Source organism: Lathyrus oleraceus, chromosome 5 (assembly GCF_024323335.1).
Source record: "Lathyrus oleraceus cultivar Zhongwan6 chromosome 5, CAAS_Psat_ZW6_1.0, whole genome shotgun sequence".
Lineage (NCBI taxonomy): Eukaryota > Viridiplantae > Streptophyta > Magnoliopsida > Fabales > Fabaceae > Lathyrus > Lathyrus oleraceus.
This window is the reverse complement of record NC_066583.1, coordinates 505,440,481-505,459,241: the sequence shown is the minus strand read 5'-3', so window position 1 is coordinate 505,459,241 and position 18,761 is coordinate 505,440,481. Positions and strand designations below refer to the sequence as shown.

Sequence of the window (18,761 nt, the reverse complement as noted above, 5' to 3'; positions counted from 1 at the left end):
TTATATGCTAGCAGTCTCTCCCAAAATTGCATTCACTGTGTTTTTTCTCCAAGGAATGTATCTTGTTAAAAACATTAAACTGGACGAATATATTGAAATTAGAACTGAATCGTGCATAAACTATGTAAGCTCACTACATGCAGTAGAAGTTAATTTATGCCGGGGCAAGAGTTACAAGATAAGGCTTACTTGCACTTTTGAGGAGCCTGAGAAGGAGCTGCAGGGGATGGAGACAAGGCAGCCTCCTCAGCCATACTTTTAGCAACTTCTTTTGAAAGCAACTGCTTATACAACTCTGCAGCTCTGGATGTATACTTCGCCTCTACCTTACCACCGCCATTCCAACCATGCTGTCTAAAGAAAACATTTGCCCTACCATTTCCGCCAAAGCTCATCAATTTAAGTTGCTCAGGAGTCCATGAGTCTAAGTTCGTAGATCTACATATAAAAAATATATTAAGTATAAATTGTTTATGCCTCTTCACTTCTATTCTACTACAGTACAACACTACTTCCTCCCCATTGATTGTAATGTAATTCGTAGAATAACTAACTATAAAACAAAGTACAATACTACTTCCTCCCTATTGATTATAATGTAATTCATATAATAACTTAGAATAGTAACTAATATAAAACAAAGACGCAGAGTAAAGTATTACTTCCTCCCAGTTGATTGAAATGTAATTCATAGAACAGCTAAATATAAAACAAAGTTATTAAGAAAAACTAATTATAAAACAAAAACACGGAAACAGGGTGAGATGTTAAATTTTTAGTCAAGTAAACTGAGGCTTGATGAATCAGTTTTGATTCAGAAATTATGTGTATCAACCCTATCAAATCTTACTGTAAAATGGCATAAATCTCCTGCTCAACTTTTTCCTAAGATATACCCTAAAAAAACAAACTAAGATGTTGGATTCCAGTAGCAATAAGTGAGGTTTTCTCATAAAAAAACTCTCACCAATTTAAATAATAAAAAATTTAAAAATGGTGGTTCCAAGTTTGCATCATCTATTTTAAACTAGTTAAACTGTTTCTCAATTAAAAGTCACTATCACAACTTCATACTGAACTATAATTTACCGCAAATTGAAGCTTGTGACGGGAAAGAATTGTATTTAAACTCTCGACATGCACATCAGGTATAAAATCCACAACAAGTCTCCCTTCATCCAACGGAAGAATTCGTATCAATTCCATAATTGTTTTAGAGCTTCCAAACACAAGGAGAGTACATTTACCTTTGTAACCTGAACTAAACAGAAAGCGAGCACCCCAAGCAGACAAACGAAGAATAGCCGGTCCACTGAGTCCCCAGTGGGTAACTAACATCGGACCGACCTAGTAGAATTTCAAAATATTATGCATAAACATTTTTTTCATTATTTAATCTGTACGAATGACGAAACCAAAATAAACATACCTGTGTAAGTTGAGGTATATTTTTTTGGAGACTGTCCAATTTTAGTCGCACTTTAACTTTTGGAAATGTAACCTGTGAAATAAGCAACCACTTGTTAATTTGGTAAAAGCGGCTTTGAACTGTCGCAACCGAACAAAAGGAAATCGGTCTCTTTAACTCCTTAACTCCTTCATCAATCATTCAACGATAAAACATGAAACTTCCACCAACACACTAAAGTACAGACGTACACGCTTTCACAAAAAAACTATAGAAAAAGGTATAGAAAAAGACTAAAACTTGAAAGTTTCTTCAAATTAGAATGCGAGAGTTTCAGAGATTGATACTTAACCCCAGACAACTCCCTCAAACGCAAGTCTTCAATTTTGAATGTAAACAAGCTCGGCATTGGCTCTACGATCGAATGGCCAAGCTGAGATGCAAGTTCATAACCCTGTGACAGACAGAACCTGATTTAAACATCTAATCCATGAATTTTAATTCAAATCAATTACAGACCACAACCTGTCGGTTACTTCCAGAAGCAATCAATAGATAATCAACTTCGACGTGTTCAGTAGAACCAGCTGGAAGTTGCTTAATCTCAAGAAGAAATTTCCCACCGGATGAAACAGACACTGCAGTTACATTTTTTTTGGTCTGCATAGAAACTAATTGGGAACAAACAATTCAGCATTAATAATTTGAAAGGTCATCACTGTAAAAATAAGTGACATAACAAAATTATAAGTTGGTCTATCACATATGAACCTCAAATAGTTCAAGAATCAACTTATAAATCAAATGGAAAAACAAAAGTGGTTGGCTATACAAAGTTGACAAAAAAAGTGGTTGTCTACACTAAGTTTAGGTAGTGATTCACTAGAACGAATCAAGATCTAAATTGAGATTCATATCCAAAATAGATACACACTAGAGATTCATATCGATCGGGTTCAGTTTTGTATTGAATTGAGATACTACTCACAAATATCATAAGATACTGATAACAATGTTAAAAACACAATGTTTCATCAACCATAATCCACATGATGCAAGAAGTCAAAAGCATTATTTACTAAGGGTCTGTTTGGATAAACACCTTATTTGCAGCTTATAGCACAAGTCCTTACGAAAATAAGCGCTTATGAATAAGCTTGTATAAGCCATTTTTATAGCAAAAGATAAAATAAATTTAAATGATGTTCATATATGCTATAAATTGTTCTCATAGGCTACCTTGAAGAACTTATAAAAAATAAGATAAAAAAGTTAAAAAATGTTATAAGTTGTTTTGGTAAAGTCTAACAAACAGTATCACAAAACATATGTTACTATATAAGCTCGAATAAGTAGTTCAAACAGGCGCTAAATCAACATACCTCCCCTTTGATTTACTTCAGACATGAGACAATCAATTACCGTAGAAGAGCTGTTGCTGACAAGAAATGCTCTACCATCATCCTCAATCTATAAGAATTTGATCATCAATCAGAAACACACAGTAGAAACAGAAACAGTAACGAGATGTATTTTAAAGAACAACCTTCAGTTCCACCCCATGAGAGGAAAACCAAGACATGGTATCCTCAGGACCGTGCGCGTTAAAGAAAGATCCTCTCAGTTCTTTGTGACCTCTTGGATAGTTTTCTGCCAAAATCTACAAACTGATCATCTTCCAAACATTGAGTTACTATCACAGTATAGACTCATAAAGCAATTATTCTCTAAAACAAATGTGTTTTTTGCATCACGAGGAAAGGAGGATTACCAAATTGTCAGCACAATGCCCGTTTGTCACGTTGCACCGGCCTCCTCCTGAAATTTTCACCTGCGAATAAACTGTGAGAAGAAGAACAAAACAAGAGAGAACGCGAAATTTGAAAAACAGCAACGTTGAATACAACACAATAGGACACTATCCACATGCAATCAGAAGGAATATAATGGTACATTCACAGACACCTTGGAAAGAGGCTTTCCCTTCTCAATAATGATGACATTTAGATGAGGAGCAATAGTCTTGGCATGAATTGCTCCATACACCCCTGCTGCTCCTACGCATATGAGGTTTGTCGGCCATGCAACATACCGAAATGAAGGATTCTTCAAACACTTTCAGAAATGAAATATTCTTCAAACACTTGCAATGCCTGAAACCAAATGAATGAAAATGTTAAGAAATGACGAACAAAACGCAGTAGAAATGACGAACTGAATCAGAAATGAAAAAATGCAGAAATGAAGAACATACCGCAGTAGAAATGACGTTCTGAAACCGATTCTTCAAACACTTTCTGGTATTGAAACCGAATGATTACAATGTATTCTCGTTCGCTGTTAGGGTTCGCTGGAGGGGTTTAATCGCAGGAGGGAAAACAAAAAGAACTGAGAACGAAAATAGAAGTCTGAAATCTAATTTTAATTAGACCTTAGACAGCGCTTTTGTGGAAAGCGCTTTCTAAGATATGCCTTAGACAGCGCTTTCCAAAAGCGCTTTCTAAACCCCACCTTAGACAGCGCTTTTGGTTTTAATTTTTTTTTTAATTGAAAGACTTTAAACAGCGCTTTCTCAAAAGCGCTGACTAAGGTCTATATTTAAAAGCGCTTTCTAAAAGCGCTGTCTAAGGGGGGGTCTTAGACAGCGCTTTCTAAAAGCGCTGTCTAAGACCCCCCCTTAGACAGCGCTTTCATTATTTTTTAGAACATTTTCCATGTTTTATTTTTATTTTAACCTTAGACAGCGCTTTCTTTTAAAAGCGCTGTCTAAGATGCGCTGTTAAAAATCCTTTTTGGCGTAGTGGGGAGGCAACAGAATCGGAGGTTCCTGCAACTTATTCTTTTATTTTTCAATGCCCCTTGGCAATCATTATTTCATCTGACCGTTTGATCTTTTTTTTTCTTGAATGGGTTCCCACGTGGCTGTTAGGTGAGATGTGAACCATGACATGTAGTTCAATCTATCTAAGAAACCACGAACCTTCTTTCTTTATTCTCGGTTCAGGCATTTTTTGTATTACTTTTTTTCTTTTCTTTTTTTTTTTTTTTTTTTTAGCAGGATCAACCTCGATTCCTCTCTTACAATGAACCCCAGCAGCTTACCGGCCCGCACGCTGATAGTGCACTTATTCAATTCAACCTCAGTTTGAATCATTTCAATTGGTCAAACGACTTGCCCCGGTCTGCCAGATGCCCCTCTCCTGTTTGGGACTTTGCTATCATGTCATAGCATAGCACTCAACTTCATGATGAATCATATCATGAAACAAAGTCACCCTGGCTCTCTGATACAGGCACTGACGTTCTGCTTCTCTAGAGGACAATCTTCTCTCCATGGCAGCTTGTGCACAACGACGTTGGTATCCGACCCTGGCATATCCTGACATGACCAGGCGAAGGTATCCACATGTCTCTTCAACAGGACTACCATTCTGCTCTCGACTCGCCTCTGAAGCGGCCCCAATTTTCACTTCCTTTCCGACCTCGGCGGCGCTTGGAATAACAACCTCAACCCGCTCCTCGTGCGGCTGAATCACCTTCTCCTCTTGTTTTGACAACCTGGCTAATTCCAGCAGATCACAATCTTCTTCGCCTTCTTCTTCGGCATGATAGATCGGTTTATCGAAGTCATATGAGGTGTAACCAAATTGTTATCAACGAGATCCGGAGAATTATTTTTGAATTCGGAACGAGACCAATCAAAAAAAGAGAAAAATGAAAATAAACATTGCCATTTTTATTTGTTTTTAAACTGCAAAAATAAATGAAAAACAGGGAACACCGCTTTTTGACTGAAAAACATCCATTTATTAATGATGCAGAAATGTTGCAAATTATGAACATGAGGTGGCCCTTACAATGAACCATTACGTGTCGGGAAACACGTATGGCTTTCATGCAAATAAAATTGAGAAACAAGAAACATTACTCTTCCGGATGAGTGACAGTGCTGATCTTTTTAGGCCTTCCAGCTTCCTGGTACGCACGATTTTATCCACGATTCCAGCTCGCGGTCGCTGTCACTCTCTTCACCCACTGTATAGGCGTGATCTGAATCTAGCATTCCAGCACTGACAAAGGTGAACGACGGACGACGTCCTCTGTTCTGCTCAGACGAGTCTTGACCTGGATGATAACCAATCCCAAACATATCCGCCTTTACCACAATGCCTATGATCTGTCCCCAGCCTGGGATCCCTCCATTTCTCACCACTTCCACTGCCTGCTTGTAAGAAGAAATGGACGGCTTTTTCTCTTTCTCAACACCAACGGCATTTTTCACCTTGATGGTTTCAACTGCCAGATTGGGTACTTTACGCCTTACATCGTCCATTTCTACTTTCATCTTTCTCTGGACCGATTCCCCAATTACTACACACCCCTTTGTAGCGATGGCCGCACAACAATCATCAACACGAGGGAAAGCTCCATTTTTCGTCGGGCGTTTTGGGACCACAGACATGGGCATTCTTAACTGATCCTTCTCAGTCACCTCTATCCCTTTCTTGTCTTTCGACATCATCTCCACTTTTACAGGACCATGCCTTGTCACGGGGTTAGCACTATCGCTCTGTCATTGGTGCAAAGTTGACTGCCTTAGAGTCCACCAAGTCCTGGACCACATGCTTAAAAGCTTTGCAATCCTCAACATGATGTCCGGGTGCCCCAGCATGGAACTCGCACCTGACATTCTCATCGTAACTGGCAGGCCTCTGATCAGGTTTCAACAGAGTCAACATCCTTGGCTGCACCAATCCAAGATCCTTCAACCTCTTAAACAGAGAGGCATAAGTCACGGGCGGTTTATCGAAATGACGATCTGTCGTCCTCCTTCTCATTTGGCCCACTGCTATTTGTGTCCTCTATTGAGGTGGTGGTTGCCGCTGTTGTGCAGATCGATTACCAGTAGGGATCGTTGCCGTATCAGCATATGGGTGATAACGATCCTTACCGCGTTCTCTTTTGGCCTGCACACCACCTGATTCGACTTCCTTCTCAAGATGACCATTGCCAGAGGGCTTCTTTGCTACAGAGCCAGAGGGATTTGTTACTTCGGATGACGGAGCCTTTTCCTGAACTTTCTCCTTGATCATCCAGCCCTCAATCCTTTCCAATCTCTCGGCCATGGCTTTCTGCCCCAAGGCAAGCCCTTGCACAACACTGAACAAATCCCTCACCATCTCTTTCAGTTCGAGGATGTCGGCGTTGGGAGGATCCATCAGTTTGGATTTGTTGCCCCCAGCAGGATATCTGAGCAAACGAGCTATGCGCACCGGTTGACACCTACAAAACAGCAAATGGGTTAATATGCATGAATGCAACATCTATCCATATGAGGAAGATTCCGTCCTTTGATTCTGGCTTCATCCAGACGGATAATATTTCACCAATAACATTCTGACATCCGGATGTCTCTCAACCAGATTCTCAATCCATAATACTCCCCATATGGCTAGATGTAGGTTCGATGCAGATGAATGCAAAATGAGAATGATGCAGATGTATGAATGCAATGCATTGCCATCCTCCAAGTCCTCTGATCATTTGTTGCTCTGAATCACAGCCCTGATCTCTGAACCGATCACAACCATCTGAGGTCTGACTAACCACAAATCCAACTCAAGGGTCCCGAAATAAACGGAACTGAAAGGTACATCATCATCATCATCAGACAAACTCTGAGAAGATACCCACATTCGTCTGAATCGGCCCGGGGAATCCTGAAATAAACGGATCCCCACTGATAAACACCACAGACAGCACTCCTGCGTCTCGGCAATAAATGACCATAAATCCGACTGATAAATAGGACTCTGATCAACGGAACCAATAGTCACCATCAAAGTCACCATCTGAACATGCATCTGAAAGAATCACCCTCCCCTCACAGGTAAATTCTAATCAGGTCATCCTAAGGCGGATAATAGTCTCGACAATCGGGCAAAGATACTCAATGGGTTTGCCCTTTCGGGTGTGCCATTGTAGCTCTCTTAAGATCGTCTAAACCAAAACTCCGGGAAATGATCGGTCACCAGAGTCAATAGTTCAGATGAAGTAACTCAACCAAAGTGGGGTACCCCACAGAGGAAAGCACTATCAAATGAACCTCGTCCGGCTTGTGGCATGTCACGTTGCAACAATATGCTGATAAAGCAAATGAGGAACGTGAGACCACACTAATCCTAGGTGTATACTCGGGCCTGGGTTTTAGCCCCACTCAGAACACCCACCCCAAACAGAGGAACCACCTGCACAGAGGACGGCAACATGATAGTATGATGCATGCAGACATTAATGCAAATATATACACAGTCAGAATAATAAATGCAATAAATATAACAACACAAGCAACCTAAACTATCCTAGAGCGCTAGGAGAGACTCGCTTAGGGAAGATGGACCAGCACAGGTCAACATCTTGCTAAATCCCCAGCAGAGTCGCCAGCTGTCGCATCCGCGAAAAAACAACCGGCGGGCTAAAACAAAAAAACAAACAGAGTCGCCACTGCGCGTTATTTATCCCAAGATAGGGAAAGGAAACGTTCAGAGAAACCTGGAAAAAGCATGGTCTCGCGACCAAAGAGAAAGGGTAAGGGAGTCGGTTACGCAAGGGGAAGGTATTAGCACCCCTCACGTCCGTCGTACTCGACGGGATCCACGTTCTAAAAGAAAGAAAAGGTTGCTAAAACATCACACACACACACAAGGAACGCACGTGGGGTTAAGAGGAAGGGAGCTCGCTAGGACATCGCATCCTATGCCTACATATCTCGTCTGGAACGAGAATCAGAGCTACTGTAGTTTGGCTCACGCACGCCAAACAAACAAACAAGCACACAGGCAAACATGGAGCCTGAATGCCAATCACTGGGCTTACATCAGCATCCGAACCAAAACACACGCACACTGGAACCCGAATGCCACTCGATGGACTTACATCAGCTTCCAAGCACACAACAACCAAACAAGTTAATAGGGAGTCGGGAACTCGAGCCTATAACTGTCAAGCACACACACAAAAAGAAAAAAAAAGTTCCCGGAGAGACCTCGCACGGTCTCCTGCCTACATACCTCGTCTGGTACGAGGATCAGGGCGATGTAGTTCCCCTGAAAGGGAAAGAAATTCTAGCCAGAAACCAAGGGAAGACACACTACCAGGGAGCTGTACTCGAGCCTAGTGTTATCATGCATCATTGCCCTATGTCATGGTTTCTACCTACTTGCACAACTGCAAGCTAATCCTATCCAGGAAAACAAGCATGCAAGCATCAACAGATCAAAACAAGCATTTCAAGCAAGTATTCACATAGCACACACTATATCCAGTCAAGTGGGCTCAAACAATGGGTTTGACTGCCTAGGCAAGTCATCTATACAGGGGTAGTATTCGCTCTTAACCTTGCCATTGAGGGGCTAAGGTGAAGCAGATGAAAGGTGAGTGAAGATTAGACTTCACAGCTCTTATCCCTGTCCAGGGAGAGCTTCAGACAAAGGAGCGTGGGTCCAGAATGGAGGGACCCTTCTACGCTCAAGACTCTGACTCGATTGTGCAACAGCACAAGATCTTGGGTTTGTGTCCCAATGCATCAACACAGTGGTGTGAGCAGAGGGACGACTCAACAGAATAGCGGGGGATAGATTGCATATCCCTTGGGTTCCGCCAATTGCCTCATAGAGGTCTTTACCTGCTTGGCACAAAAGTAAACAATCACAATCATCGCCTCTTAAGGAGGACTTCAGACAGTTGCCTGGCCAAGTAACAGGCCAGGTCTTCCAGACTACATGAAGACAAGAGAGTCTACCTCAACTGGTTTAAAAACCAAGCAGCAGCAAGCAAGTTCTTAAAGAACTGTAAGCGACTAAATGTACCTGAAATCAATCAAGTATCATCAGTACTCAGACAAACCAACAATAAACAGCAAAAGTCAATCTATACAGACAACACAAGTTAATGCACATAAGTGCAAGCCATGAGCTCAAGCTCAAGCATCAAACCCTACAACACAAAATCAATGTTAGTTTACAACATCAAATAATCTCAATTTACAACTTGAATTTCTCTCCTTAAGCCTTTTGCATTTCAACCTGAAAATCCACACCAAATGTGAGAAACTAGACCACTAGGCCAAGCCTAGGGTCCAAAGGGGATAAAAAAATCAAAACAGAAAGTGCAAACCAACCAAAATCACATTCAAACAAATTAAAAGCAAATGCAATTGGTCCCATGCTCATATCAATCACCATTATCATTTCATGCACAATTTAACATCAATCATGCAATTTGCAACTTCAAAAGTCCAAACAGAACTATCTCAATCAAAAGCATATCAAAACAATTCAATTAATTCCACAAAAATTCACACCTAAACAGGACACATTCAATGTATAGCATGTCAATTTTCCGCTCAATTGGACAAAAGAAAGTAGGTCAATGAAAATCAAGAAGTCCAGACACAATTATACAAACCAATTCAAGGCATCAACACAAGCATCCATTTCAATAATTCATAAAACAGTGACAACATATTAGAAATGAATGGGATCAAAACCATGATGTCCTACAATGTGTCTAGAATGCTCATACCAAATTTCATCTTCATCCAATACAATATGAGAATTTCACAAACAAAATGCCAACATGTGTCACACAAGGTTACCAAATGAGCACACAGAGAAGAAAATTATCAATCAATTAGAAAATGCAACCAAAAATTCCAGAAAAAATCACATGTTATCTTGACATATCAATGTTCATTCATGCAAAATATTGGAGCAATTCAACATCTCTAGGTCAGGCAAATAAAATCAGAAAGTTGACCTAGCTTGGTGTGACACAAATTGTCACACCTAGATTCAAAAAATCATATCTCCAACACCAAGTATCCAAAAATCACAAACTCTACATGAAAATCACCATCAACATGTCCAGAATAAGCACAAACATTTTCATCCATTTCTTTAAAGGTATGAGCATTTCATGATGGATTTGGCAAAACATACAAAAATGTGACACATTCCACAAACCCTAGACCAATTATTTTTCTATACATGCAGAAAATCCACAAAAATAACCATTAAATTCTACACATCATCATGAGAATAATGCAAAAAATCTCACTCAATTTGGATGAAAAATGAGTGAGATATGAATTTTGGAAGTCATGGCATCAAAAATGAAATAAAAAGAAAAAGAAAATGAAATAATAATTAAAATAATGCGCCAGTGGCATTTTTGTAATACTTATGAACTAAGCCAAAACGGCGTCGTTCCGAACATAAGCCAAGGCGCGCTCTGATTGGCCAGAGCTGGCGCCAAACACGAATTTGAATGAGGCGAGGCAAATGGAAGATCAAAACGCATATTTTCCAGAAAAAACTCCAAGAACTTCATCGTTCTTCATCATAACCAACTCAGAAATTGCAGAAAATGAAAATCCTCAAATCTCAATGAAAATCAACAAACTCATAGTCAAAAGAACCGTCTCTCAACAAGGAACATGAACATGTAATCTATTTCTCCTAATACCTAACATAGCAACGGGATCGAACGTTTTAAGTTATGCACATAAAACCTAAAATCGCGATAACTTTCTCTACAGTTAACCAATTCACAAACCAAGCATAGCATGATCATCTATATTCAAAGATCTATAAAACGCCTGTGATAATTCAAGAAATGATGAGATTCGATTTTGCATCTTAGGTTGAAGACAGTGATGATTCTTGATGTATTTGCGAGCCAAAACCAAAAACAGGTGAAGGAGAAGGTTGAGGAAGTTGAATGCCACGCCTAGCTTGATCCAAAACAGCTCCACATGTGAGAAATCTCAATTTGCCATAGTTGAGCTCATGATGAACAGTCGAGGTTCTTGAAGATTCTTGCAACAATTCACCAAAACAGTTGGAGAAGAAGATATGTGGAGCACGAATCAAGAAGAATCAAGCAATTTCATGAAGAAATGATGGAGAAATCTTGAAAAATGTTGATGAAGATTCTTGAAGAATTGAGAGAAAATGGAGGGAAAGTTGGTTAGGTTCTTGAGAATTGTGATTATGATTTGCAATTCAGTTATGATTAAACATTTATACTATCCCTTAATCACTCTCTTAATCACCAATTAGCAAAACTCATGTGATTAGCATAATATGAAACTTAAGTGCAAGTTCCAAAATGCCCTTGCCAAATATTGAACCATGACAGCTCATGACAGCTCAAACATCTTCTATTTGGCATTTGTGATGTGTTGCAAAAATCCTCATTCCAAAATTCCATGTATTTCTCAACTTGGACCATTTTGCCCTTGGATTTTAATTGTTGCACTTGAAAATTGACCTTTTGCATTGACCATTTTTGATGAATTTTGATTATGCACCATGAAAGTACATGTGAAATGGAGTTTGCTCATAAAAAGATCACTCATTTTGGACACTCCATGTGAAAGTTATGCCACTTTGATTTTAGGCCTTTTTGGAAAATGAATGGACCATAACTTGCCAACCATGCATGGGAATTTCAAGTTCTTTGACTTTTTGGAAAGGTGAGAACAAGATCTACAACTTTAATGTTGAACAAATTTCCATTTGAAGCTTCTTTGGACATGTAATTTTGTGGTGAAAAACTTTCCATTTTTGGAAACTTCCATTACAAGTCACTTTCTATTTTTGGCAATTTTTCTCCTGACTTTATTTTCTTCATTCTTGAGCTTTGACATGTCAAATAAAACTTGTTTCAACATGAATGAAGTGTATCCAACTCTCTCCCACCTCCAAATCCATAAAATCAAGCACAGTTGACCACAGTTGACTTTTTCAACTGATAGATGAATTTGGCAATTTACTGATCAATCTGAGCCCCAATCTTCTAATGAAATGGCTCAAGGATGAAACCCTAGCCTCCATAAGCTCAATACAATCATGAAATGATCCCCATATCCATTGTAGACCCCATCTCCTTGTTATGCCCTGATTGGCCCAATGCAACTGATTAGGGTTGACCAGTGGTCAAAACCCTAATCTCAAGGTATCTGATCAAACACTTGAATCCCTGGCTGATAACAAGACCATGATGATGATGATGTATCACTTCAACCAAGATCAAGATCAATCCCCTTTGAGAATCATGAAACCCTAATTCATAGTCCAACCCTCAGATGGCTAATGATCAGTCAATAAAACCCTAGCTTGCATCATGACCTCCTCATCTTCTGATCAAGACTTAGGAGGATAACTTTCACAATGTAACCACATGATATGCAATATGCAATGCCTAATGACCTAAAATGATATGCAATATGTTAAGCTAGTCCCAAGAGAGGAGGGCAAATTTTGAGGTGTTACACCAAGGGATTGGATACTGAGGATTTCTGATTCAGATGACTCCAAACTGGTAGAAGTATCAGAGTCAGATCCAGATGCCATATGTTATTTCAGATCCTTATTTTGCTATTTCAGAGAAGCACATTAGGTTTATTCTGGGAAAATTTCAATTTTTAGGTGTTTCAGAATAAATGAGAATTTATCTTCAGCAAGGGGTTTTGTGAAAATATCAGCCCATTGATGGTCTGTATCTGCGAATGTTAAAGTTATTACCCCTTTCTGAACATAGTCTCTGATGAAATGATGTTTTATTTCTATGTGCTTAGCTCTGGAGTGCAAGATAGGGTTCTTACTTAAACATATGGCAGTAGTATTATCGCAAAAGATAGGAACATTACTCTCAAATATTTGAAGGTCTTCTAGTTGATTTCTCATCAGAGCATCTGAGTAATGCATAATGAAGCTGATATATATTCTGCTTCTACAGTAGACAGAGCGATGGTTGACTGTCTTTTGCTAGCCCAAGATATGAGATTGTTTTCAAAGAACTGACAGTTCCCATATGTCTTTTTGCATTCCCTTCTGTCCCTTGCATCATCTGCATCACAATATCCATAAAGCCTATACTCTGATGTTTTCTCATACATCAGGCCAAGGTTAGAAGTTCCTTTTAGATACCTTAGGATTCTCTTAACTGCTGTTAAATGAGATTCCCTTGAATCTGATTGGAATCTAGCACAAATACATACACTAAAGAGAATGTCAGGACGGGTAACCGTCAGATAAAGGAGAGAGCCTCTCATACCAAGATAGAGATTCTAACAAACCTTTTGACTTACTTCTTCTTTCTCCAGAATGCAGGTTGAATGCATGGGTGTCTTTGCTGTTTTGCATTCTTCCATTTCGAATTTCTTCAAAATGTCTTTTATGTATTTACTTTGATACACATATGTAGCTTCTGAAGCTTGATTGATTTTAATTCCCAGAAAGAATTTTATTTCTTGCATCAAACTCATTTCAAATTCTGCCTGCATTAACTCAGAAAATTCTTGACATACAGAGGGGTTAGCTGAACCAAAAATTATATCATCAATGTATATCTGACATATCATGAGATCATTTCTAATGTTTTTATAGAAGAGTGTAGAGTTAACCTTTCCCCTAATGAATTCATGTTCCAGAAGAAAGTTTCTTAATCTTTCATACCAAGCTCTAGGAGCTTGTTTTAGACCATACAACGATTTTTTCAGTTTAAAAACATGTTCTGGACATTTAGAGTTTTCGAAACCTGGGTGTTGATGAACATACACTTCTTCTGATATATACCCATTAAGAAATGTGCTATTGACACCCATTTGATAAAATTTAATGGAGTGATTTACATCGAATGATACAAGTAAACGAATGGATCCTAACATGGCGACTGGAGCAAAGGTTTCGTTGTAGTCAATGCCTTCTTGTTGACTATAACCTTGTGCCATCAGTCGTGCTTTGTTTCTGACTACTTCTCCGTTTTTGTTCAATTTGTTTCTGAATACCCATCTTGTTCCAATAATGTGAGTTCCTTTAGGCTTTGGGATAAGATCCCAGGCGTCATTCTTTGAAAATTGATCAAGTTTTTCTTTCATAGCCAGAACCCAGTCATTGTCTTGAGGTGCCTTATCACAGGAAGTAGGCTCAATCAGAGATACTAATCCCAGAGGAGTTTCTTCAGATACTTTGAATGTCGACCTTGTTTTGACAGGTTCATCCTTGTTTCCCAGAATCAAATATTCAGAGATATTTGGGCAATTTCTTGATCTTTTCTGGATAATTGAGATTTCAGTTGCTTCTGGACTTTGCTTCTCAGCTTCTTCTGATGCTTTAGTCTTTTCGTCAGAACCTGCAAGAGTTATCTCCAAATCTGCAAGATTTTTAACTAGCTTTGACTTTTCAAGGTCAATCTTATCATCAAATCTAACATGTATTGATTCTTCCATAATTTTGGTTTCTGTGTTGTATACTCTATAGCCTTTAGAGCGTTTTGAGTATCTTAACATAATACCTTTTTGTGATTTTGAATCAAACTTGTTCAGATGTTCTTTAGTATTAAGAATAAAACCTAAGCATCCAAAAGGATGGAAGTAAGAAATGTTGGGTTTTCTTCCCTTGCACAGTTCATAGGGAGTCTTCTACATAATAGGTCTTACAGAGATTCTATTATGAATATAACATGCTGTATTTACTGCTTCAGCCCAAAAGTGCTTAGCCACATTAGTTTCATTGATCATGGTTCTGGCCATTTCTTGGAGTGTCCTATTCTTCCTCTCTACAACTCCATTTTGTTGTGGAGTTCTAGGGAAGGAGAAATCATGGGATATTCCATTTGAATCAAACAGTTCTTCAAAGAACTTATTTTTGAATTCCCCACCATGATCACTTCTGACTCTGATGATTTTAGAGTCAAATTCGTTTTGCACTTTAGAACAGAAGCTAGTGCATACAGAGTGAGACTCACTCTTGTGCTTTAGAAATTTTACCCATGTCCAGCGACTAAAATCATCAAGAATGACCAGTCCATACTTCTTTCCATTGACTGATGATGTCTTAACATGTCCAAAGAGGTCAATGTGAAGAAGTTCCAGAGGCTTAGAGGTGGAAACAACATTTTTCTTTTTAAAAGATGTTTTTGAAAACTTTCCTTTCTGACATGCCTCACACAGAGCATCTGAAGAAAACTTCAGCTTAGATAGACCTCTGACTAACTCGAGTTTATTTAGCTAAGAGAGTCTTCTCATGCTAATGTGGCCCAAGCGTCTATGCCATACCCATTGATCTTCATTTACAGACATTAAACATTTCACATTTTGATCTTTTAGATCTGAAAGATTTAGTTTGTAGATGTTGTTTTTCCTGTTCCATTATTCTGATTACTTGCTTTACATATTTTTTTGATTAAAGATTATATCATAACCGTTATCACTTAATTGGCTTATTGATAACAGGTTATGCATTAATCCTTATACATAGAGAACAACAAATACAGAGGGAAGATATCCATTACCAATAGTTCTAGAGCCTCTAATTCTTCCTTTTTGATTTCCTCTGAAGCCTACGAAGCCAACATCTTTAAGTTCCAGGCTTTGGAACATATGCTTTCTTCCCGTCATGTGTCACGAGCATCCAGAGTCCAGGTACCATGATTGGTGTCTTAACTCTGCTGCATAGGATATCTACAACATAAACTATCTTATCCTTTGGTATCCAGAATCTTTTGGGTCCTTTGTGATTAGTTCTCCTAGAGTTTCTTAAGACTTTGGGTTTTCTAGCATTAGTAAAACGTTGTGTTTGTGCATGTGTGTAATGATAAGAAAATGGGGATTTAGGTTTGTCATTTGTAGAAGATTTGTCTTCACTAGAATCATATCCTATTCCTCTTTTCTTATTCTAACTGACTCCATGAATTATAGAAGCCATTCTGCTTCTTTCTATCCTATTTTTCAGAAACTTTTGAAAAGCTTTTTCATATTTATATATAATTGTGTTGGAAGTCTGTGGGGCTTGAGATAAAGCTTCTTCAAGTTTTAGACATTGTTTATTTGTGGATTATTTTTCTTTTGTCAGAGTCAAAATATCATCCTTTAACTCAGAAACCGTTATCTCAAGTTTATCACATTCTTCAATGGTTACTTCAAGGACCTTTTTTAGTGCTCTAAATTTTTGTTTAAGTTTCTGATATGAGCTTAGAGATTCAGAAAGGCATGATTCAAGGTCAGAGCGAGAAAGATCAGAAATTACCTTTTCAGGATCAGACTTTCCATCTGATGAGTTTCTAGAAGTGGTAGCCATGAATGCTACATTTCTTGTTCTTCCACTGATTCAGAGGAATCAGATTCAGTTTCGTCCCAGGTGGCCATGAGTCCCGTCTTAGTTTTAAATGAGTTTTTCTTGAAACTTTCTCTTATGGAGCTTTCTTTCTTAAGCTTTGGGCATTCGTTTCTGTAATGACATGTTTCTTTACATTCATAAAATGTTACCTCTTTGTTTGATTTGCTTCTGGAAATTGATTTTGAGCGATCTCCCTTGGGTCTTGGTCTTCTGAAGTTGTTATTCCTTTTTCTCCAGAGTTGTTTCACTCTTCTGGTCAAAAGGGATAACTCTTCTTCATCGTCAGAGTCTTCCTTTTCAGAGTTGTCATTGTCTTCTTCTTCAGCTTGGAGGGCTTTATTCCTTTCTGGTTTACGTCTCTCAGATCTGGATTTCAGGGCTACAAATTTGTTCTTCTTTTGGGGCTTATCTTCCTCAAGTTCTATCTCGTGACTTCTGAGGGAGCTAACGAGTTCTTCTAGGCTTATGTTGTTCAGATCCTTTAATAGTTTCAATGCAGTGACCATGGGTCTCCATTTCTTTGGCAAGCTTCTGACAATCTTTTCGACATGATCTGCAGTTCTGTAGCCTTTGTCCAGAACCTTAAGTCCTGCAATTAATGTTTGAAATCTAGAAAACATTACCTTTATAGCTTCGTTGTCCTCTATCTTGAAAGCTTCATACTTCTGAATTAGAGCCAGAGCCTTTGTCTCTTTGACTTGTGAATTTCCTTCGTGAGTCATCCTCAGGGAGTCAAGTATTTCTTTGGCAGTTTCCCTATTGGTGATCTTTTCATATTCATTGTAGGAAATGGCATTCAACTGTATTGTTATGGCTTTATGATGGTTCTTGAAGTCACGCTTCTGATCATCTGTCATCTTGTTTCTAGCAATAGCAATACCAGCATCAGATACAGGAGGTATGTAGCCAATAGTAACTATGTCCCATAGATCATCGTCATAACCCATAAAGAAACTTTTGATTCTATCTTTCCAGTAATCAAATTTTTCTCCATCAAAGATTGGAGGTTTAGCATTATAACTATCTCTTTCTTTGGTGTTAGCCATAGTGTTTTTCTCACGCTCGATCTCTCTACACTGTTAAGTGTTTGATTAGAAAATCAATAACAGAGCCGAAGCTCTGATACCAATTAAAGGTAGAGAAAAACAAGAAAGGGGGGTTTGAATTGTTTTAAAGATAATAAAAACTTTTTGGAAATGAGACACACGCAAAAATAAATAATATCAACACTAAATTTTTATACTGGTTTGCTTGAAATTCAAAGCTACTCCAGTCCACCCGACCAAGGTGATTTCGCATTCAATAAGGACCTAATCCATTAATCTTGAAAGATTACAAAAAAGATCGTCTAAGAGGATAAAGATCTCTTAGCCCTCTCAAGTTTACAGACTTCACAAGTCACTTGAGAAGAATTCAACAAATAAATAGAATTACAGTAATGCTTAGTGCTTTTAGGTAAGCAGAAATTACACAAGGTAAGAGCAAAAGAATTGTTCACACTTTTTTGAGCAGCAACTCGTGTGAGAAAGAGAATTAATAATAGAGGTGAAAGTAGTGTTGTATTCTAGTGTGTTTCCGTTCTTTTCTTAGTGAAGTGTTGCATCCTTTATATAGGAGTGATGAGAAGACCGTTGAATGACAGGATCTTATGGAAATGATGGATGATTAATGTCATTAATCTCTGTGTTCTTTCCAAAGCAGTTTTGGGGCACTATAACTTTCTTTCTAAATTAGATTCTTTCCATAAGTGGAAGTCTTGATAGCTAAGTCTTTGGAAATTTGATTCTGAATCAGAAAGTTCAAATATCAGAGTCTCTATTCAGCAAGTGTGTCTTAAGATAGTTACTTGTAGCTGAATGTCTTTAGAGAGGTTCTTCCTGTTTGATTACATCAGAGTGTAAAAAGCTTCAGATCCTAGAGTGCGCTCTTCCGCTTCAGAGTGTCTGATCTCTCTGTTTGTTTTGTACGGTTCCTTTAATCAGAGTCAGAGCTTCTGCTTGAGTATCTTCTAAGTGATTATTTTGAACTAATGTCTGTATCTGATGAATGTCTATCTGACTTCTTTGATTAAAATCCTGCACACTTAGATGAATTTTGTTAGGGTACCATTTTTGTTTCAACCTTTGTTATCATCAAAATCTTAGAGATAAATTGTAGATACTAGATTTGCT

The 18,761-nt window shown here is 38.5% G+C and overlaps 1 protein-coding gene across 1 annotated transcript; it reads right to left on the bottom strand.

The window, feature by feature from the left end:
* Nucleotides 1-17,537, bottom strand: LOC127081648 (uncharacterized). Its single transcript, XM_051021886.1, has 12 exons — nucleotides 17,429-17,537; nucleotides 3,374-3,465; nucleotides 3,180-3,239; nucleotides 2,955-3,068; nucleotides 2,791-2,878; nucleotides 1,934-2,079; nucleotides 1,761-1,862; nucleotides 1,430-1,501; nucleotides 1,090-1,347; nucleotides 505-584; nucleotides 190-438; nucleotides 1-79 (listed from the first exon to the last, which is right to left on the bottom strand). The coding sequence occupies exons 1-12, from the start codon at nucleotides 17,535-17,537 to the stop codon at nucleotides 1-3; spliced, it is 1,449 nt and encodes a 482-aa protein (XP_050877843.1).
* Nucleotides 17,538-18,761: the final 1,224 nt, after the last annotated feature.

What these genes read in the sequence shown, in the direction of transcription:
- LOC127081648 (XM_051021886.1), bottom strand. Translation starts at nt 17,537, where the DNA reads ATGGGTTATGACGATGATCTATGGGACATAGTTACTATTGGCTACATA. An exon ending in GGCATTGTGCTGACAATTTG is followed by an intron (nt 3,069 to 3,179) that starts GTAATCCTCCTT and finishes ATCAGTTTGTAG; the next exon opens with ATTTTGGCAGAAAACTATCC. An exon ending in AATGGGGAGGAAGTAGTGTT is followed by an intron (nt 439 to 504) that starts GTACTGTAGTAG and finishes TTTTATATGTAG; the next exon opens with ATCTACGAACTTAGACTCAT.